This window comes from Glycine max, chromosome 15 (genome assembly GCF_000004515.6).
Source record: "Glycine max cultivar Williams 82 chromosome 15, Glycine_max_v4.0, whole genome shotgun sequence".
NCBI classification, from domain to species: domain Eukaryota; kingdom Viridiplantae; phylum Streptophyta; class Magnoliopsida; order Fabales; family Fabaceae; genus Glycine; species Glycine max.
The window spans coordinates 36,278,770-36,298,510 of NC_038251.2; the positions used below are offsets into that span (position 1 = coordinate 36,278,770).

At 34.2% G+C, this 19,741-nt stretch overlaps 1 protein-coding gene across 5 annotated transcripts; it reads right to left on the reverse strand.

Moving 5' to 3' along the window:
* Positions 1–10,222: 10,222 nt before the first annotated feature.
* Positions 10,223–19,274, reverse strand: LOC100797874 (NYC1-like protein). Of its 5 annotated transcripts, NM_001358945.1 has the most exons (13): positions 18,938–19,216; positions 17,932–18,000; positions 17,280–17,341; positions 17,093–17,179; positions 16,253–16,320; positions 16,121–16,169; positions 15,949–16,034; positions 15,261–15,318; positions 12,570–12,620; positions 11,484–11,534; positions 11,367–11,408; positions 10,560–10,670; positions 10,223–10,396 (listed from the first exon to the last, which is right to left on the reverse strand). In NM_001358945.1, the coding sequence occupies exons 1-13, from the start codon at positions 19,203–19,205 to the stop codon at positions 10,349–10,351; spliced, it is 1,050 nt and encodes a 349-aa protein (NP_001345874.1). In that variant the 5' UTR covers positions 19,206–19,216; the 3' UTR covers positions 10,223–10,348. The 5 variants fall into 5 exon arrangements, with proteins under 5 accessions (NP_001345874.1, XP_040865390.1, XP_006598008.1 ...); XM_041009456.1 differs by lacking the exon at positions 17,093–17,179 and having other exon boundaries at positions 10,267–10,396; positions 18,938–19,273; XM_006597945.4 differs by lacking the exon at positions 12,570–12,620 and having other exon boundaries at positions 10,267–10,396; positions 18,938–19,273.
* Positions 19,275–19,741: the final 467 nt, after the last annotated feature.

Genomic DNA, 19,741 nt, shown 5'->3' on the forward strand with positions numbered 1-19,741 from the left:
CATCAACAAGATTCATCTTGAAACCAAATGAGAGAGTTACTTGATGAAATTTGTGGTACCATTGATGAGAGGCCTGTTTTAGCCCATAAATGGATTTTGTCAATTTGCAAACCATATTCTTTGGGTCTCCTGACACCAAGTTTTCTGGTTGCACCATATAAATTGTCTCATCAATGTTGCCATTGAGAAATGTTGTCTTGACATCCATTTGATGAAACTCCAAATCATAATATGTAACAAGAGCCATGATTTTCCTGAAAGAGTCTTTCGATGAAACTGGAGAGAAAGTCTCTTTAAAGTCAATCCCTTCCTTTTGGGTATAGCCCTTCGCCACAAGACGAACCTTATACCTCTCCACATTACCTTTGGAATGCCGCTTGGTCTTAAATATCCATTTGCAACCAATGGGTTTCACACCTTCAAGTAATGGGACAAGTTCCCAAACCTTGTTGTCTTGCATGGACTTATACTCCTCATTCATTGCTTCAATCCACTTTTCTGAGTTAGAATCTTGCATGGCTTGATGGAAGTTGACTGGGTCATCTTCCATCATACCATTATTTTCCTCTTGTTCCTAGATAAATACCACATAATCATCTGGAATAGCACTTCTCCTTTCTCTTGTAGATCTCTGCAAAGGTATTGGCTCATGAAGCATAGGTTCTTAAGGATCTTGAGTTTGTTCTTCATGAACGACCAAATTATCTTGAGTGGGGGGTTCAATAACAATATCTTGTAGATGTTCTGAATTTGCTTTATCAAAAGCAACTGTATGAATCAGTTCTGGAATTGTCACTGATTCTTCCTATAAGACAAAGTCTCTAACCTTATTCTTCCCCCCAAACTCAATATCCTCAAAGAATGCGGTGGTTCCTGTCTCAAAAATTGTCTTTAATTTGTGATCATAAAATTTATAGCCCCTGGATCTTTCAGAATAACCAATAAAGTAGTTGCTCACTGTTCGAGAGTCTAATTTCCTTTCATTTGGCTTATAAGGCCTTGCCTCAGCTGGACATCCCCATACATGAAAATGTTTCAGACTAGGCTTTCACCCAACCCAAAGCTCATAAGGTGTTTTGGCAGCTGCCTTGGTTGGCACTCTATTTAGAATGTAAGTTGTAGTCTTTAGTGCCTCTTCCCAGAGTGGCTCTGGTAAGTTAGCATGACAAATCATGCTTCTTACCATATCCTTAAGAGTTATGTTTCGTCTTTCAGCCACACCATTCATGCTAGGTGACCCCGGACGTTGTTCACCTGAACCGTCATATTTGTCATAGTATTCACCACCATGGTCAGATCTGACACACTTTATTCTTTTGTTGAGTTGATTTTCAACTTCAACTTTAAATGTTTTGAACACATCCAGAGATTGTGACTTTTCATGTATAAGAAATAAGTATGCATATGATGAGAATCCTAAAACTGGCCAAATACAGGCTAAAGGCCCAAGTGGAGAAGGACAAAGCCCCCGAGTGGAGAAGGATGAAGGCCCATAGGTAGAAACACTATCAAGACTATTAATTGTTGCTGAAGGCCCAGATTAATTTGAAGGCCCATAATAAATATGTTCTAATTTTTTATTTATAATTTTTTTTCCCAAACTATTTTGAAGGCCCATGTCTATTTTTATCTTTTTGTTCAGATACACTATAAGTATTGGTTTTTGTTTTCAATGAAAAGACTTTTGGAATTTTCATAAAATTTGGTGAGAGCTTCTCTTTGGGTTCCTTGTTGAACCAGTCTCAGACTTATCAAGGTAATCCTTGTGGCGTCTACCCTGACTTATCTTCCTTCACTGGAAGTGGCGCCCTCCAAAATCTCCGTAGCCTGTATCAAGCGATCCGCTCCTAGTCAAGATCACATCATCTGGTATCAGAGCTTCGGCTCTTGATACAGGTTTTATCCTATCCTATTTTTTTTCTTTATAATTTGTCCAGGTTCGTGTTTTGTCCTTGTTCTGTTATTTGCATTCTTGTTTGCATCTTGTTTCGTTCTTGTTTGGGTCTTGTTGTGTTCTGGTTTTTTGTCCTTGTTTTGTTATTTGTTTTTCTTGTTTGCGTCTTGTTTGTGTCTTTGTTTCGTTCTTGTCACGTTTTTGTTCTTGTTCTTGTTTTTTGTTTCTTTCAGACTTTGTGTAAAAAAAAATATGTTTGAGTTTTGTTTCAAGTTAAAAAAAAAGTTGCAGAAATTTTGAAAAAAAAAGTGGGTGTTTGATCTTTGAACACGAAATTGAGGCAATTAGAGGCATTTTTTTTTTGTTTGGCAAGTCTGTTATTCAAATCTTTTTTATTCTATCTATTATCTTATCTATTATCTTATTTGTTATCTTCCTTGTTTATTCTATTTGTTATCCAAATCTGATCTGTTATCCAAATCAAATCAAATCAAAATTTGTTATCCAAATCAGATCTGTTATCCAAATTAAATCAAATCAAAATCTGTTATCCAAATCAAATCTAATCTGTTATCCAAATCAAATCCAATCTGCTATCCAAATCAAGTCTAATCTGTTATCCAAATCAAATCCAATATGTTATCCAAATCAAGTCTAATTTGTTATCCAAATCAAATCTAAATCCAAATCAAGTCTAATCTGTTAACCAAAATCAAATTTGATTTGTTATCCAAATTAAATCTGCTACACAGTCAGTGATAATTAAATTGTCTTTCCTGTTATATACCTTGTGTGTCTAATTTGATTCACCCAGGAACTTAAGAGGGAGTGAGTGGTAAAAGGCAAGAGTGAAAACATCACGTAAAAGCCTATATTGAGAGCATCAAATACGAGTGAACAACCATCAAAGAGAGAAACACGTGAGTAGAGTATGGTGAGGTCTTGAATCTTTTTTTTAAAAAAAAATTACTGCAAAATTCTTTGTTCCTTAATCATGGTAGGAGCTGGTGACAATGGTGGTGTATATCATCAACTGGACGGATCTCAACGCTTATTACTAGATGCAATGACTACACAAATGCAACATTTGTTGAACCGTAACAATGAAGAGCTCTACAAGCGAATAGAAGGACTAGAGCACCAAATGAATCCAAATGCTGGGAGACCTTACGGTGGCAATAGAAGGGTCCATGATGGATCGAACCGAATAGAGGGGCAAGACAGAATTGAGGGAGTAAAACTCAATGTATCCCCTTTTAAAGGCAGGAGTGACCCAGACGCCTACCTTGACTGGGAGATGAAGATTCAGCATGCATTCTCCTACAATGATTATCTTGAAGAGCAGAAGGTGAAGTTAGCAGTAGCTACATTCTCAGACTATGCCCTTGTTTGGTGGAAGAAAAATCAAAGAGAGATGAAGAGAGAAGAAGGGCGGGAGATAGATACATGGACTGAGATGAGAAGGGTTATGCGAAAGAGGTATGTTCCAACTAGCTACAGTAGAACCATGCGACAGAAACTCCAAAGGTTATCCCAGGGAAGTTTGATTGTTGAGGACAAGGAGATGGAGATGGCACTAGTGAGGGCCAACATTGAAGAGGATACCAATGCAGTGCATGATGGCTTCACCAACAAGATTTCTTTCCAGCACCATGACCAGAAAATTATTCTTAAACCTCTATCCCTCAGAGAAGTGTGTGATGACCAAATCAGAAGGAGAGAAAAGAGAGAACAAGAGAGAGACAACAATGAGGCACCACAGAGGAATAGAAAAAGGAAGAGTGATACACTTGAGAGATGGAGTGATACACAAGAGAGAGAGAGATAATTCTAATCAGTTAACTATTTATGTTTCTCCTAGTGTTCAACCCTTATTGCAGGAATTTAAAGATGTCTTTCCCAAGGAGATTCCTCATGGACTGCCACCTTCAAGAAGCATAGAACATCAAGTTGATCTCCTTCCAAAAGCTTCATTGCCTAACAGGCCAACTTACAACAGTAAGCCCCAAGAGACTCAGCATAAGGATGCACAGGCCAAAGTTGAGTATGTGAAAAGATTGTATGACCAAGTGAAGGTGCAAATTGCAAAGAAGAATGAAAGCTATGCCAAGCAAGCCAACAAGAAAAGGAAGGAAGTGGCACTTGAACCCGGTGATGATCCTGAACATTTGAGGGCAAATGTTTTCCAAGAAGGAGGGAATGATGAGAATCCTAAAACTGGCCAAATACAAGCTAAAGGCCCAAGTGGAAAAGGACGAAGGCCCAAGTGGAGAAGGATGAAGGCCCAAGTGGAGAAGGATGAAGGCCCAGAGGTAGAGACACTATTAAGACTATTAATTATTGATGAAGACCCAGATTAATTTGAAGGCCCATAATAAATATGTTCTAATTTTTTATTTATAATTTTTTTGGCCCAAACTGTTTTGAAGGCCCATGTCTATTTTTATCTTTTTGTTCAGATACACTATAAGTATTGGTTTTTGTTTTCAATGAAAGGACTATTGGAATTTTCATAAAATTTGGTGAGAGCTTCTCTTTGGGTTCCTTGTTGAACCAATCTCAGACTTATCAAGGTAATCCTTGTGGCGTCTACCCTGACTTATCTTCCTTCACTGGAAGTGACGTCATCCAAAATCTCTGTAGCCTGTATCAAGCGATCCGCTCCTAGTCAAGATCACATCAGCATATCTAGAGTAATCATCTATGAATGATATAAAATATTATTGATCATTCCATGAAGGTGTATGAAATGGCCCACAAATGTCTATATGTATCAATTCCAAGACGTCTGTAGCCCTATGTGCACTTAATTTCTTGCTTTTGGTCTGTTTACCTTTAATGCATTCAACACAAACATCAAAGCTTGTGAAATGAATGGAATCCAAGATTCTGTTTGACACAATTCGTTCAATTCTGTTCTTAGAAATGTGACCTAAGCGCTTGTGCCATAATGCTCCAGTGTTTGTAATATCAATTCTACACTTAGTACCACGCAAGTTTGCATTAAAGGATTCACCATAGGAAGCTACAGTATCAAGTAAATATAGCTTATCATTAGCCAAGAGTGAACCAGTTCCAACAATATTTGAATTGAAAGACAACCTGAGCATATTGTTTCCAAGTGAACACAAATAACCCAATTTGTCCAAATAAGAAACTGAAACCAAATTTCGTCTAAATGACGGTACAACAAAAGTGTCATTCAAATCCAAAAAAAAAGTAGTACATAATAATAATCTAAAGTGCCCTATAACTTCCACTTCCATCTATTTACCATCTCCAACATAGATCCATCTTTCAAAATGAATTGGCTTCCGGTAGCTTAGGCAACCCTGCATTGAAACACTGATGTTAGTAGTGGCACTAGAATCTAACCACCAAGTGTTTCTAGGTACTGAAGCTAAATTGACCTCAGAACAAAGTAAGAAATATACCCTTCTTTGCACGCCAAGCATGATATTTGGTACATTTCTTCTTTACATGTTCAGGCTTACTGCAAAAGAAACAGTCGTCACTTTGATTTTGTTTCTTTTGTGCTTGACCCTTAGCAGCTTCATTCTTGGGTTCCTTAATTCTTTTTCTTTTGCCCTTGTCTTTAGAGGTACTCACAACATGAGCACTTTCAATTCTTTCTTGCTTCAACCTTTCCTCTCCTTGCACATAGTATGAAATGAGCTCATTAAGAGACCATTTCTTATAAGAGATCTTAAACTGACTAAACTGTGAAGGTAGAGAAATTAGCACTAAATAAATAAGCAACTCTTCTGATAGCTCAAGCTTTAGTGTCCTTAATTTTGAAGCAATATTTGACATTCCCATATTCCTATAATGTATTCCCTGACATTTCCTTTACCTTGATACTTCATGGAAATCAAGTTCTGAAGGAGAGTACTTGTTTCCGCCTTATCGCTTTTTGCAAAGCGCTTTTCAATTTCAGCAAGGAATTCTTTGGCACTAGTTATATCATCTGAAACAGTGCCCCTAAAGACCTCAGGAATGGCACGCTTAATGAACATAAGACTCATGCGATTTGAGTGATCCCACTTCTCATGAAGTTTCCTCTATTCACATAAGAAGGGGGTTTCTTTCTCAATCCTTACTGCAAGGTCTAGATCCATGCAGCCAAGAACAATTTGCATGTTCTTTTTCCCGTCCTTAAAATTTGTACCATTAAGAACCGAAACCGAATTCAGATTAGCAGATATAGAAACAACAACTGAAAAGATCAAAACAAATAATACAATAATTTGCTCACATAACAGTTATCAATGCATGCATTTAAATAATGGTATATCTCATCTCAAGATATCTAGTGCACCATTAATATCAAGTATTTGGTAATGTTCAAACATTGATAATAAAAGCTTATCAAATAACAAACCCATCTTTTGATGTGACTTATCATTTACATGCAAAACCTCATAATTATTACACATTTAACATCACATGTGTGTATGTAACTTAGTTAAATGGTAACTTTCCTTTGAGTCAATTACCATTCATATAAATAATTACACACGTTAACATTTAACATTTTTCATGAACATTCTACACAATAGAGGTCACTTTGGTGATATCTTGATTCAATTAGCTCATTTAAATGCTAAATAATTAAAATGATATACCATAACTAAATTTTGAACATTGATGCACCAAATCCAAAATTAAAATGTTTCTTGAGTAAATTATTTTAAGTTTATTTATTTAAATTATAGAGGCCCATGATTATTATTGTAATATACCGTAGTGGCCTCTAAAGTAAGAACAAACACATAAATGATGCATTTAAATTTATACCAAATGCTTTATATCATTGTTCATTCCACAGTAATGTGATAATAATCTTATTTCTTTCATAAAAAAACACTGTATCTAATGTGTGTATGTTGTCCAAACATCATACATGAAGAATCAAGTATGGGTGGCTCTGATACCAAATGTTGGGATTCAATCAATCAGCCTAATTTTGATTCTAACAAACAATCATCAATCCAAACCACATGTTTTCTATTCATGTAGAGAGAAATTACCGTACAAAGATGAATAGAACTCCTTTGTGTTCCCATACTCAAAATCATGATGAAAACTAGATGCGAAAGCGTACCTGGATTAGCCATAATGCGAAAACTATGATCTTCCAAATGTAGAGAACCCTTTTCTTTTCTTTCTTGTGTACAAGTGGGGACCCATAACCTCTTATATTTGATAACTGCCACCCCAAATTTGATAATTATAATTTGGCCCCTCATCAAATTATAATATCACTAATAGTATGTACACAATTAGCCTTTCATGACATATATGCCATTAGCCATACTTCTATATTAATTAGACCACTTTAATATTTTGGCTAATTATATAATGGTCCTAACTCATTCAATTATGTGATATATATATATATATATATATATGAAACTTCGTACCCCATTGCCCAAAGGCTCTTCGCTATGCGAAGGTATGGGGGAGGGATATTGTACGCAGCCTTACCCTTGCATATGTGATATATATATGACCCAAAATTACTAACAAGATAACCTCTTCTAGAAAAATGCACAAGTGAATTTTCATAGCACTATATGCATTTCATAAGGTTTTTTTTTATCTTGACTTAGAATTTCTACCCAATTTTTTTTATAGTAATTGTATCATATAATAACAATTTAATAATCCATTTTGAAACTGCATTACCAAACTTCGTGCTCCTAAAGCTTATCAGTGGCATATCCAACTTAGATGCTTATAGCTACCTATATAGCTAGCCTTCCATTTTATGGTGATAAACTCAAGACAAAAATTTGGTGCTGGAAGTGTGATATAAAGATGTGCTGTTCAGGAATGGTAAGGAAAATCTCCTTTGGCAGAGGGAATTAGAAAGCTATACGCATTGTGTTGGCTATTTTCTATCTTAGACTGTATTTAATTAATTTCTTTCCTGCTTGACTAACGGTTTTCCTTTCAATATGTGGCAGATGCATATGGAGGAGTTTCAATTTTATGGGACATGAAGATCAAAATGAGAGAAATATAGCTAACAATTGGAGATTTGCCAAGAGAACCAGCAGTTCCAATTTCATATAGTGTCATGGAGCCAAATGATGCTTCAAGTCTTCCTAATACAATAATCTGCTGCCAGCTACCATTAGTTTGCTTTTGCATTTTGATTTTTAAGTTTAGTACAAGACTACTTTCTAGATTTTTTAAGTTAAGTCATATCCTCAGTTGTTTGAATTGTAAATCTTTAAACCATGTACATTATTTTGGTTATTGGAAATGAAACTTATTCATTTATATTATGAGTATTTTATATTAAATTGTCTACAGTTCTTGCAAAAGTGAAAAGTTCTCATGTAAATCAAATTAAAATGAGATAAATTATTTTATATAGAACAAGTTATAAAGCATTAAATGAAAGAAAATGAATTCAAGATGAGGATGAAATGCTCTCCCAATCTCCACGGTTTGTATCCAGCCAATTAAACTCGGAGTAGATAGGAAAGGAATTAAATTTGGGTGTGGTTAGGTGCACCCACCATTTCACTTGGATGGGCAAAAAAACCCTTTGTTTAATTTAAAAATTAAAACGCGCACCCAACATCAGTTCAGCTTCCTCTTCTGCATTTTTCTTTTCCTCCGCTGTCGTCTTCACTTGAATTTGGCTAATTATATAAATTTTGTAATAGTAAATATTTTTTATTTTTAAAAAAATATACGGATTAAATGATTCATATGATTTATATCAAAATCAATTATCACAAAATTTATTATTTAAATTTACATGCGCATTAAATATACATTAGAAATTTTAATGTTACGTATAGTAACATTATTTATTTCATAATGTAATTTACTCATTAGCTTAGTTGGTTAAAGTGTTGTGTTAATAACTTAAAAGTCATGGGTTCAAGTCTTGCTTTGACTATTAATTTTAAATTAATCCGTCACAAATATTTTTCAATAAAAAATTTTAAAAAAAAAACTCTTCGAGTGTCCTACGGAAGAACAGCAACACCCATTAAATTTTGGGTACCTGGGTTAACGGACAGCAAAGTCGAATTTTGGCTAATTGACATTTGAATGTTGGGATTTTCTTCCAGCACCCACCATTTTTCCAATACATCCAGAAGTAGGAGAAAAAACCAAAATTATCCTTACATATACCCACATACGAATTATCAATCTGTATAATCCATTAGCTTATATGTGTAATAAATATACATTAGAATTTTTATTATGTAAGCTTATGTGTGTATTACATATACATTAAAAAATTTGTTGTTATATATAAAGACGTTATTTGTTTTTTAACATAATTGGTCTATTAACTTAATTGGTTAGAGTGTCGTACTAATAACGCAAAAGTTACAGTTGCAAGACCTGCATGAGCCATTAATTTTAAATTATTTCATAAAACATATTTTTAACAATCCGTATGGACCACCACAGATCCGTATGGGCTATATGTAAAGACAATTTTGGAATTATAAAAAATATGCTAGGTGTAGAAGAAAAATTATTAGTACAAGAAGAAAATCCCTTGAATGTCTTTAACTAATGATTAAAGTAGATTAGGTAAAAATAAAAAAAGAAACATTGATTTTACTAAAAAAAAGGTAAATTACAAATTAATTTATCTCAAGACACAAGCATTGGTTCATAATTTACCTTTGACTGCTTGCTAATTTACATAGTATAACCTTGCACTAACAATGTACAATTACAATTTTAACTTAGTTATGATCTTATTGGAAATTATCACATAAAATCATACAAATTATTTTAATTAATTTTTCTCAAGTAAACTAAATTTTATTTTAATTTATATAAATTAAATAGAAGTACATAAAAATCACTTATTCCATATACTTAAAAGGAATTCAAATGCTAATGTACATGTGTGTGAGGTTGTAGAAGCTGGTAATGTCAACAGAATTTGGTCTTGGCAATTAGCATTTAGCACTTTAATTCTATAAGCTGCAAACTGATCCTCATAATGATTTTATTCATCTTACTAATGAGTTTCTTAAAAGAACTTATTAAGAAATCGATCAATAAAATTGCTTATTGAAAAGCATTACATTTTAAAATTATGATGAGTATCACTTTTCTATAAACCTTTTGATTTGTACTCTAAGGACATAGTCTTCTCCATAATTTTATTTGTCACTAAATGAAATAAGAATTAATTAATTCTTTCTATGTTTTAAGATATCAAAGGTTTTGATGATTCATTTAATACTTACTCATTGCCTAATGGTAGCTCTAACCAAGTTTTTTTTTTCTTTTGCAGCTAACCAAAGTTATTTTGTAACCTATATCCTACCGTCAAACATGTAAATTTAAGTTTCACTTTGAGGTAAAGAATGCTACAAAAGTTTTTAAAAAATGGAGTGGGGGGATGAATAGATATTTAAAACAAGAAATAAAAGTTGCACATAGCACAAATATTTATGCAGTTCAATCTTCAAGAATGTATCGATTCCTTCTTGCGCCGAATGCCAATCTCTGTAAAGTTAAAGAGAAGGAAGCATTAAGTTCTAAACAAGAATGAAATGCTAGATTATGTTATGGAAATTGCCCATGTTGTAAGCAAATGAGAACATGAGCATGGGTGAAACGAAGTGATAATGCATGCAAATTGACTATGTAGATTAGGCTTTATCTTAACTGAAAATATCTGGGAATAGGCTTTCAAACCCGTGAGGAATCGAATGTATGTTGGTTTCATTGATCCATTTGCAGGGACAGATCTAATGTTTGGAACTAAGTATTCTGCAACCTGTCAACCCCCACAGTATATGATAAATGAGCAGCATTTGTTATCCAACACAAATTTCATATCGCATATTGGAAACAAATGGCTAAAGAATCACTCATTCGCTTATATTTTACTTTAATATATGTATTTCTACTGTCTAGAGTGACTAGCTCTGTCAGGGGGAGAAGATTTCTCATTAAATTTTAGCTCCTAATTTCCTGCACATAGCTTATCTATCTATAAATCTGGATTCTGAATATAATTATCATTAGAAGGAAAACATTTTCTTCAAACTACAACAGAGTCTATATGATCATGTGGTCTAGAGTTTGATCCTTGCCGACCCATTATCTACTTCAACTAATGTTGAATTTTACCACAAGGTAAATGGGTTTGTGCTTTGTCCAGGCTTCAAACCCAAAGCACTCTTGTGTGAGGGGCATGCTAGAAATTTTATATAAGAACATTCATGTGCCTTAATCTTTTGAGGAATTGGTGTATAAAAGTAATCATGAAGGAGTTTACTTGGAATATTTAATAGATTCTTATCACTCTTCTACTTTAGTTTATTTGCATGAAGTTTGTCACAAAAACAGAAATTTATGCAACATGAATGAGCACATAATTTTTTATGATTATCAGGTGATCATAATGATGGTACACCACACGGAAAAATGCTAGCTTATCTATCACCATTCCCTGATATGAAATTCTTACCACTTCAGCTGGTTCTGCCAAGACATTAATGAAAAACTTTGCCTGCATATAACAAAGAAGCCATTCAGTCCAAAACACTAAGCAAAAAATAGTAATATAACTTGGTTGCATATCTACCTGCTTTGTATTAACACCAGACATGAGAAGATCCGTTGTAACCATTCCTGGCTGAAACATTGAAAAGCAAAAACAAAAACAAAAAACTGTCAACAGCATGGATGAGAGCATCAACCATTAAAACTGTAGGAAGTTCTTCATAATTTTTTTTTATGACAGGTTGAAGAATACTTAGTTCCTTCATAATGTACTTTATGTGTTGGATAACATATGCAGCTCATTTATCATATACTGCGGTGGTTGACAGGTTGCAGAATACTTAGTTCCAAATATTAGATCTGCCCTGCCAACAGATATCTAATAGGAAGTCCTTCATAATGTGTTTCATGTCTTTAAGGTGAAACAACGAGAAATATAAGAAAATATTAGACTACACTAAATAGCCACATTTAAATAAAAAAAGAAAAAATAAATAAATAAATAAATAAACTTCCAAGCGAGTATTCAGGAAATTAAGAGTTTTTGTGGAAATAACTTGCAGCTAAAAGCATTTGGTATTGAAGATTGTTTAAGCCCACTAATCTTTACCATAATTCTCTTTAATCTGGTCAGGCCAAATTCATCTTCCATCCTTTCTCCTTTCAAAGATTTTATCTACTAATCTACTATACTCTTGCACCAAGGGTATTTTTCTTTCATTATGATTCTACTTTCCCCTCCTTTAATATCCAATCTGTTAAGCTTGCATGACAAGTTAATAATTGCAGAATGAAAATTTAGGAAATCAAATTCATCCTCATTTCCCAGCATGATCTGCATAAGCAAATATGACAAATATCATCTGCTGTTTTGCAATTTGAATGAGATCCTGAAAACCACTGTATTTCTAAAAGGCTGACGGATATCTAATAGGATTGCACATAATAATAACAAAGAATTCCAGTACATCTAATATATTGAAGTTTACAATGGATTAGTAGAGGGATCTTGACTACGTTTGACCGAAAGCAAAGGGACACAAAACACATTTTTCCCTTTATTATATGAATTAATAACTATGACAATACTAAAATTGGAGAAACATGCAAGTTTTCGCATCCATGAATCCATGCCCATCATACATTATCATAGGATACAAAAACCTACCGAAAGATTATGCACCACAACGTTTTTAACATCTTGCATCCGCAATTCTGCCTGTGAAATATCAAGAAGACTGTCTTATATATGTACACATGTATGTCCATAGCCATAATAATAATTCTTATTCAAACAACTTTATTAAGAAAATGGAGGCAGACAACGGAAGAGATTTTTATCTAAAAAGAAGCATTAAGTTTCCATTTTGTCTTGTACCTAAATGATTTTATTAAAATCTACAAGATAATTGATGGAATTCTTGCAAAAGAAATGTCTCATGAAAGAATAGAATGAAAAAAAAAAGAAAATTCTCTACTGGCTTAAAACTTCAATAAATAGCTACAAATGTCAAAACGCCATTCTGTAAGCAGCTAAAGAATTTTGGTAATAATTTAACTTACAATCCTATTAGATATGATCAATATTGTCAGTCAACTCAGGATGCCCAACTGATTATTCGGCAATATTATGTGATATGCTCATTTCTTTTTTAACACCAAGAATTACATTGAGTGAATGACAACAACTAAGACTTTTCCACAAAGTGGGGTCAGCTATACGAATCATACTTATCATAACATTATATTGTAAATCAAGTATATAGACAAATCCTTAACCGCTAAATCCCTCTTAAAGGTTTAACCTATAGCTTTTCTCAGTTACGCTCTTGACTATGGCCTCCACAAGTCTGCTGCCCAGAATTATCACTATTCTGCTGCCCAGAATTAGAACTATTCTGAGAGTGAGGGACCGTAGCTCTGAGATGCGGGATCATGGAGCACAAGAGATGAGTTTGGTTGATAATTTGCATCAAAACGAAAAAAGCTATACGAATCATACTTATCATAACATTATATTGTAAATCAAGTATATAGACAAATCCTTGACCTCTAAATCCCTCTTAAAGGTTTCACCTATAGCTTTTCTTAGTTACGCTCTTGACTATGGCCTGCACAAGTCTGCTGCCCAGAATTAGAACTATTCTGAGAGTGAGGGACCGTAGCTCTGAGATGCGGGATCATGGAGCACAAGAGATGAGTTTGGTTGATAATTTGCATCAAAACAAAAAAATGACACGCTGATGCAGTGTGACCACATTTAAAACACACCTGACTCTGAAAATTTGCGAAGCGACCACTGCCATGGCCACGGCCACCACCGCTGGTACCCCCGCTGGCGTCAGTGCCAGCGCCACCATGCTGTCCATCACTGCGATTAAAACCTTCACTAAAAACCACCACAGCGGCTAGATCCACCACGAAAATTAGAAAAACTTTCAGGCTCATGTTTGTTGGGCACTGTTTGAGCATGCTTGTGACGGAAGGAGATTCAAAGAGAGATTGCTTGAACTTATTCAAGCGAGATTCATGAACAAGGAGAAGTGCTTCAACCTGTGCGATAGGCAGAAGTTCAAACTTGCTCTCGATAATTGCAATGATTGAGTGATACTTTGGCGAGAGGCCTTCGAGAATAGAATCGATATGCTCCTAAAGCATGATCGGGCTTCCAACTGAGGCCAGGGAATCCGAAATCGCCCTGATCTGCAACAAGTACTCACGCATTGACTTTCTGCCAAGCATCGTCGTTCAGAGGTGAGTTCGGAGCTGACGCGCAGTGGCTCGCATTTGCATATGAAAATAATCGTGAATCTGCTCCCAGACTTCGTGTGAATGAGCTGAACCAAGAACTCGAGAAAGGACCGACATAGAAAGCATCGATTGCAGCCACGTAAGAAGAACTTGATCCTGCTGCTCCCACATTTCATACTCGGGATTTTCAATCCCTTCACGATCTTCTTCAGAGAGAAATCGTTGGAATTTGGGGATTAACAACAAACCGCTGAAGATGGTGGGATTCAATAACTGGCTCAACTTGTTGACACCAGAGGAGAACGGTTGAACTATCAAGTTTGTGAGAAATGGAGTTAGGAAAAGAGGAAGAAGTGAGGAACGCGTTCTGTTGTGCCATGGAAGATCTCACCAAGCTTTTGATACCATGTTAAAGTTCTAACAGAATCATAAAGAAGATAAGAGAGAGAGATTTGCGAGAGAGAGAACTTAACAGAGAATTTAATAGAGCAAAGAAAATAATATTAAGCCACTTAACAGTGTAGTACAATCTGGTATTTATAAACCAGAAAAGTCAGTTATAACAACTATCTAACTTCTAACTAACTCACTTTAGTTGAGAGTGCAGTTGAATACTGCAACTCTCTGGATATACTCTAATAAACCAAATTTATACTCCACAATCCCCATCTTTTCTCTTAATCTATACTCAATCATTTTTCTCATAATTTCATAGTGTGGCTCATAAGTTTTATAACTTTGTAGTTAGCACAATTTCATGGTCTAAACATTTAGAGAATGACAATACAAAATACATTTTGGTAGAATTTTTGTGGGTCTGAATTCATCTTTTCTTTTGTATATACTAGATAAGAACCATAGTTTTTTTAAACATGACCAAGCTGATAATTGTAATACAGATCTCTCAATCATTAGAACAGCTAGGAGTCGAAGAAAGCAAGAAACAATGAAACAACTCAAAATCAGTTACCTGACATGATTACCAATAAGAAGGAAATACTCAAAAAAAAATTAAGCAACAGAACACACATGGACAGGAAATGACTAGAATAGTAGATAGTCAAAGTACATGAACAGAAACGCTAACTTTAACAAGCAAAACATTAACCTGTAATGACTTTGTTAAATGCACCACACTTCTCTTTGTTGCTCCATATGCAGCAAACCTAAGAAATACAGGTAGAAATCATGAATTTTCACGAATTTTCACCATCGTACATATAAGACTGGTGATAATTTTGTATGTTGATTAAGATTATGATTTCAAGAGGAATTTACTGTGCATTTCTGGATTTCATCCAAAAAACTAACTTTAATTGACACCACTGATAATATGCTACCTCCTAAGCTTTGGTGCCTTTTCAAGTATTTGAAGAGATTATACAAATTATTAAATTGAAGAAACTAGAAAGTACTCGTGATCTATCACTTTCATTTCATCAAAATGAGAGCAAAATCAATGTAATGTGACTACGTGAGACTGCACCATGATTTACCAAATGGTTAACAAGACTGATTTAGTATGTCAAATAACAACAGATTAATGATTATTTAGTATCATAAATTATTTTTGTCATGTTGCTAACCAAATCATGCAAGACTTTTGACCCAAGAGACACTATAGAAGTGAACCTTTCTAGATTTGTAGAGCACAGAAAGTAGTATGCACAATTAGCAACCATGCCTAATTTCACTGGCTGTCCCATTAACAAATAAACAGCAAAATTTCAACAGTATAAGCAGGAAATTGCACCAAAATCAATGAAGGAAATACTCTAGTAAAGCCAAAAAAGTACCTAGGAGTTGGTCTTCCATCTGAACCTGCCCCGTCTATATTGAAAATATGACCTCCACGAGGTTGGTTCACCATCATCTTGATTGCCTAAATGGAAACTAAATATCTATGCATAACAGTGCACTCATTTTGTTCATATTTCATAGTACCTCTTAGACAAGAATATATTTTACCTCTCGACAACATATCATCAAGCCAAGTGTATTTGTTGTAACCACCTCACTGCAAGCAAAGAATAGAGAAATTCAAAATTTGTTATAATTTAAAATTTTGACATTTAGGGTAAAAGGTGCAATGAAGCTCACATAAGATCTTCATCTGAAGCCTCAACAAGTGGCTTATAGCTATATGCATTTGATCCAGCATTGTTTATCTGTGTCATTCTCAAAATAAGGTGAGAAAGAGTAGAATTAGTATACTTAAACAAATATATTGAATGAAAGGATGGAATTAAAAATAAAATTGATAAAACTTCAGTATTGCTGGAGGGGGAGCATGGAAAGGAAATGATTGTTGCTATGTGTAAAAGACAACAAGATGACCAAAGAATTCTACAATGCCTAAGTAATTAATAAAGCATAAGTTTCCAGGTACTGATGGCAAACATTTACTTATAGTCAGGTGTCAAGTAGTCTAGTTCAAGTTCCACCATAATGAACTAACAAGTAAAAAACAGTGTGGCTAGCCATATAAAGTATCCACCTTCCAAATAGGTCATTTGCTAAAATTCAGTTTATATATAAACTGTGTGCTTAAGAAGACTTTTCATGAAAGGTGTTAGCACAGTAGCAGATTTACTAAGCAAGACATTGTTAATTCTTTAACTTGCAGATATAACTGCACTAACAATTGCTTATTTTCAGAAAAGAAAGCACATGACATTTCAAAATAAAAGGTCCGGGTAGAACATGTTATATAATGTCATTGAACTTATCATAATATGATATCTGGCACAACAGAAAAGTAATTTAAAAAGTCATTTCTCTGGTCATACTTGTAATTATATTAAAAATAACAGCTTACATAGTTGATCAGACCATGACTTCAACAATAACAACTATTTAAAATTAAATCTTAACAATATTTTCGCTCCAATATATGCAAAATAAAGAATCACAACACAAAAATAAGTCAGACATTAATACCCATATATCAATGTATTTCATTTTTTCTTGAGCAAATGAAACTAAATTCTTCACATCCTCTGCATTTTTTACATCACATTTAGTTCCCTGCAGGAAACAAAGTGTGAACATGAGAACACACACGTAAACCTGCTATGTGTTTGTCATAGATGGGCTACTACTAACAAAGAAGTTTAAGAGGAGGTACCCACACATGCTGCTCCCCAAATTCTACTCTCAAGTTCTGGACAGCAGTCTTTACCCTTTCATCTATTAGATGAAAACAAAGATGTAGCGAAAGACAGAGAAATCAGATAATAAGACTGAGTAAAATCCCTGGCATTCAGAAATAAGTTGCAACATGACTTAAAATTTCAAGAGAAAGCACATATAACAGGGACAAGGACTAGCAGAAAGGAAACAGATATCCTTAAATGATTATCTGACAGAATAATAATCTTAAAAATAATATAAAATAACTATGATTTACTCTCATATTCTAATGCCAAGAGATGAAATTAAAAGATAAAAATTAGTTACATTCTTCTATGGAATAAACTTTTCAACAACAAAATCACATCAAATCCTAGAGAAATTAATAAATAGCATATGAATAAATTTCTGGTAACAAAGGTAGATGAAGCTGTGCAGTGAATTCGAAACTAATTTTTTTTTCCAACCTCCACTAACACTAACATAACTAAAAGGTACTAAGGTGGGAAAAAAAAAGTGATCACAGTTGAATCAACAGTGATATAAAATTTGAAACATTGAATAAGTATATTATATAAATCACAAAATAAACAAAGTGCAAGGACGAAACATATTGAAACACCAAGAGTTTCTCACTTTCTCCGCACCTGATCTTGAGCAAATCAGGACGTTGTCACCAGCTTTTAAAAACTCTTTCGCCAACGCATACCCTATTCCTGAATCATATAAAATTATAACACCAACAGAGAATAAGTTAGAAAATATCTACAAAAAATATATAAATTATGATGTTCATGTACATGTTGATACATGTATTTGAGAGACACAGGCTACTTAGCAGAGCTCCAATTCATAAATTCGAAACTCAAAATAAAGTTCAAGAAAATTACATTTTCAACTAAATTCTTAGATGGAGGCACGTAACAATGTAGTTTCATTTTCAAGTAAATTAGCCACTAAATTGCGAGCTACTTACAAGAACATCATTCTACTCCAAAAATAAATAAATAAATTAGTATTTTAGCATGGGATAAATATTTATCAAATTCATAGTAAATAAATATTTCAAATATACAAATAATAATTTAAATGATAATGAATAATTTAAATTACAAGCTATTTTTAAATTGAAACAATACTCGGTTATAAAAATTAAATAAATAAATATACAAGTACAGATAAAAAAGAAGGTAGTATGAGGTAATTGAGTGAGATAACCTACTAGGTTGGCTTAGTAGTGAAAAGTTAGTGTAGAATCTATAATGGCAGATGCATTAGGTTTGAGTTCGATTTTCGTTTGTAAAAAAAAAAAAGTAATTGAGTGAGATATTTTTAGTCAATTGTGTGGACAGTGTGTGAAATGCACATCGAGAAAAGAAAAGAGAATACTAAGAATGTCCAACAAAGAGAGTGAGGTTAAAGTTGAGGATTCTAAGTTGTTGATTCTAATTTATACTAAAAGTCGCCAAGGTTGTAAAAATCTGTCTCCGTGATTTGGACGCAACACCAAGCTTTTTTTAACTGTCTGCAACCGAAACGCGACAATAATTCGAACTGCATGGCCTCATTTGCAGCGATATCAACAAAGGCGACGAAACCGGAACACGACCGTGACAGATATTTAAAACCTTGCTAGTATAAGAGTAAATTAACCTTTGGTTGAGCCAGTAATCAAAACGTTGAAAGGAGGGAGCATAGGCTCAGATTTGCCAGAAGCCGTAGCGAGAAAAATTGGAGAGGTTGAGTTTTTTCTGGAAGCAGAGACAGAGAGGGTGTTGGAGGTGCAGAGGTTTTGGCGGGAAGCAACGGTGCAGGGTTTGAATTGGGAAGGTTGCGGAGAGGGCGAAAGTTGAGAGTGAGAAGAGAGCGTTGATGTTGTTGGATATGGGAAGTGGAAGGAGAGAGTGGTGGTGGAAGCCATTGACTTGGTGCGAAATGCGAATGAGAATAGAAGAGAGAAAGGAAGAAGGGATAGTTGCTCTCGGGGGTTGTGTTTAACGATTTGTGTGGTGGTTTGCTCCACGCACTTGGCCACGTGGCACACCAAGCGTCTACGTGTACCACGGTGGGATTCACTTGGGTTGACTACTTGACTGTGTACTTGTTGTGACTCTTGAAAATAGAGGGAAAACTATTCTTTTATTTATTTTATAAATTTTTGTTTTAGTTCATGAATTTTTTGTCTCTGAATTTTTTTCATCTTTACTTTTAGTTCCTGAATTTTTTTGTACTTTTATTTATTTTAAAAAGATTAAAAATAAAAACAAAAAAATCATAAGAATTAAAAGTAAGAATGATAAAAAGGTTAAAAGACTAAAATAAAAAAAGAAATTCACACTGTGATGCAAAATTGCATGATGAATTAGGAAAACTCCATCAAAACCAACAACAACCAAAGTAACAACCTTCATGAGCGGCAGCTCTGACAAGTTTGACTCCAACATCAAAATCAAAGTA

Bases quoted from the DNA above. Each gene is read 5' to 3' on its own strand.
- LOC100797874 (NM_001358945.1), bottom strand. From the start codon at position 19,205: ATGGCTTCCACCACCACTCTCTCCTTCCACTTCCCATATCCAACAACA. The intron at 17,342-17,931 runs GTGCGGAGAAAG...TTCATCTAATAG, and splicing joins CCTGATTTGCTCAAGATCAG to ATGAAAGGGTAAAGACTGCT. The intron at 15,319-15,948 runs GTACTTTTTTGG...TGTATTTCTTAG, and splicing joins GATGGAAGACCAACTCCTAG to GTTTGCTGCATATGGAGCAA.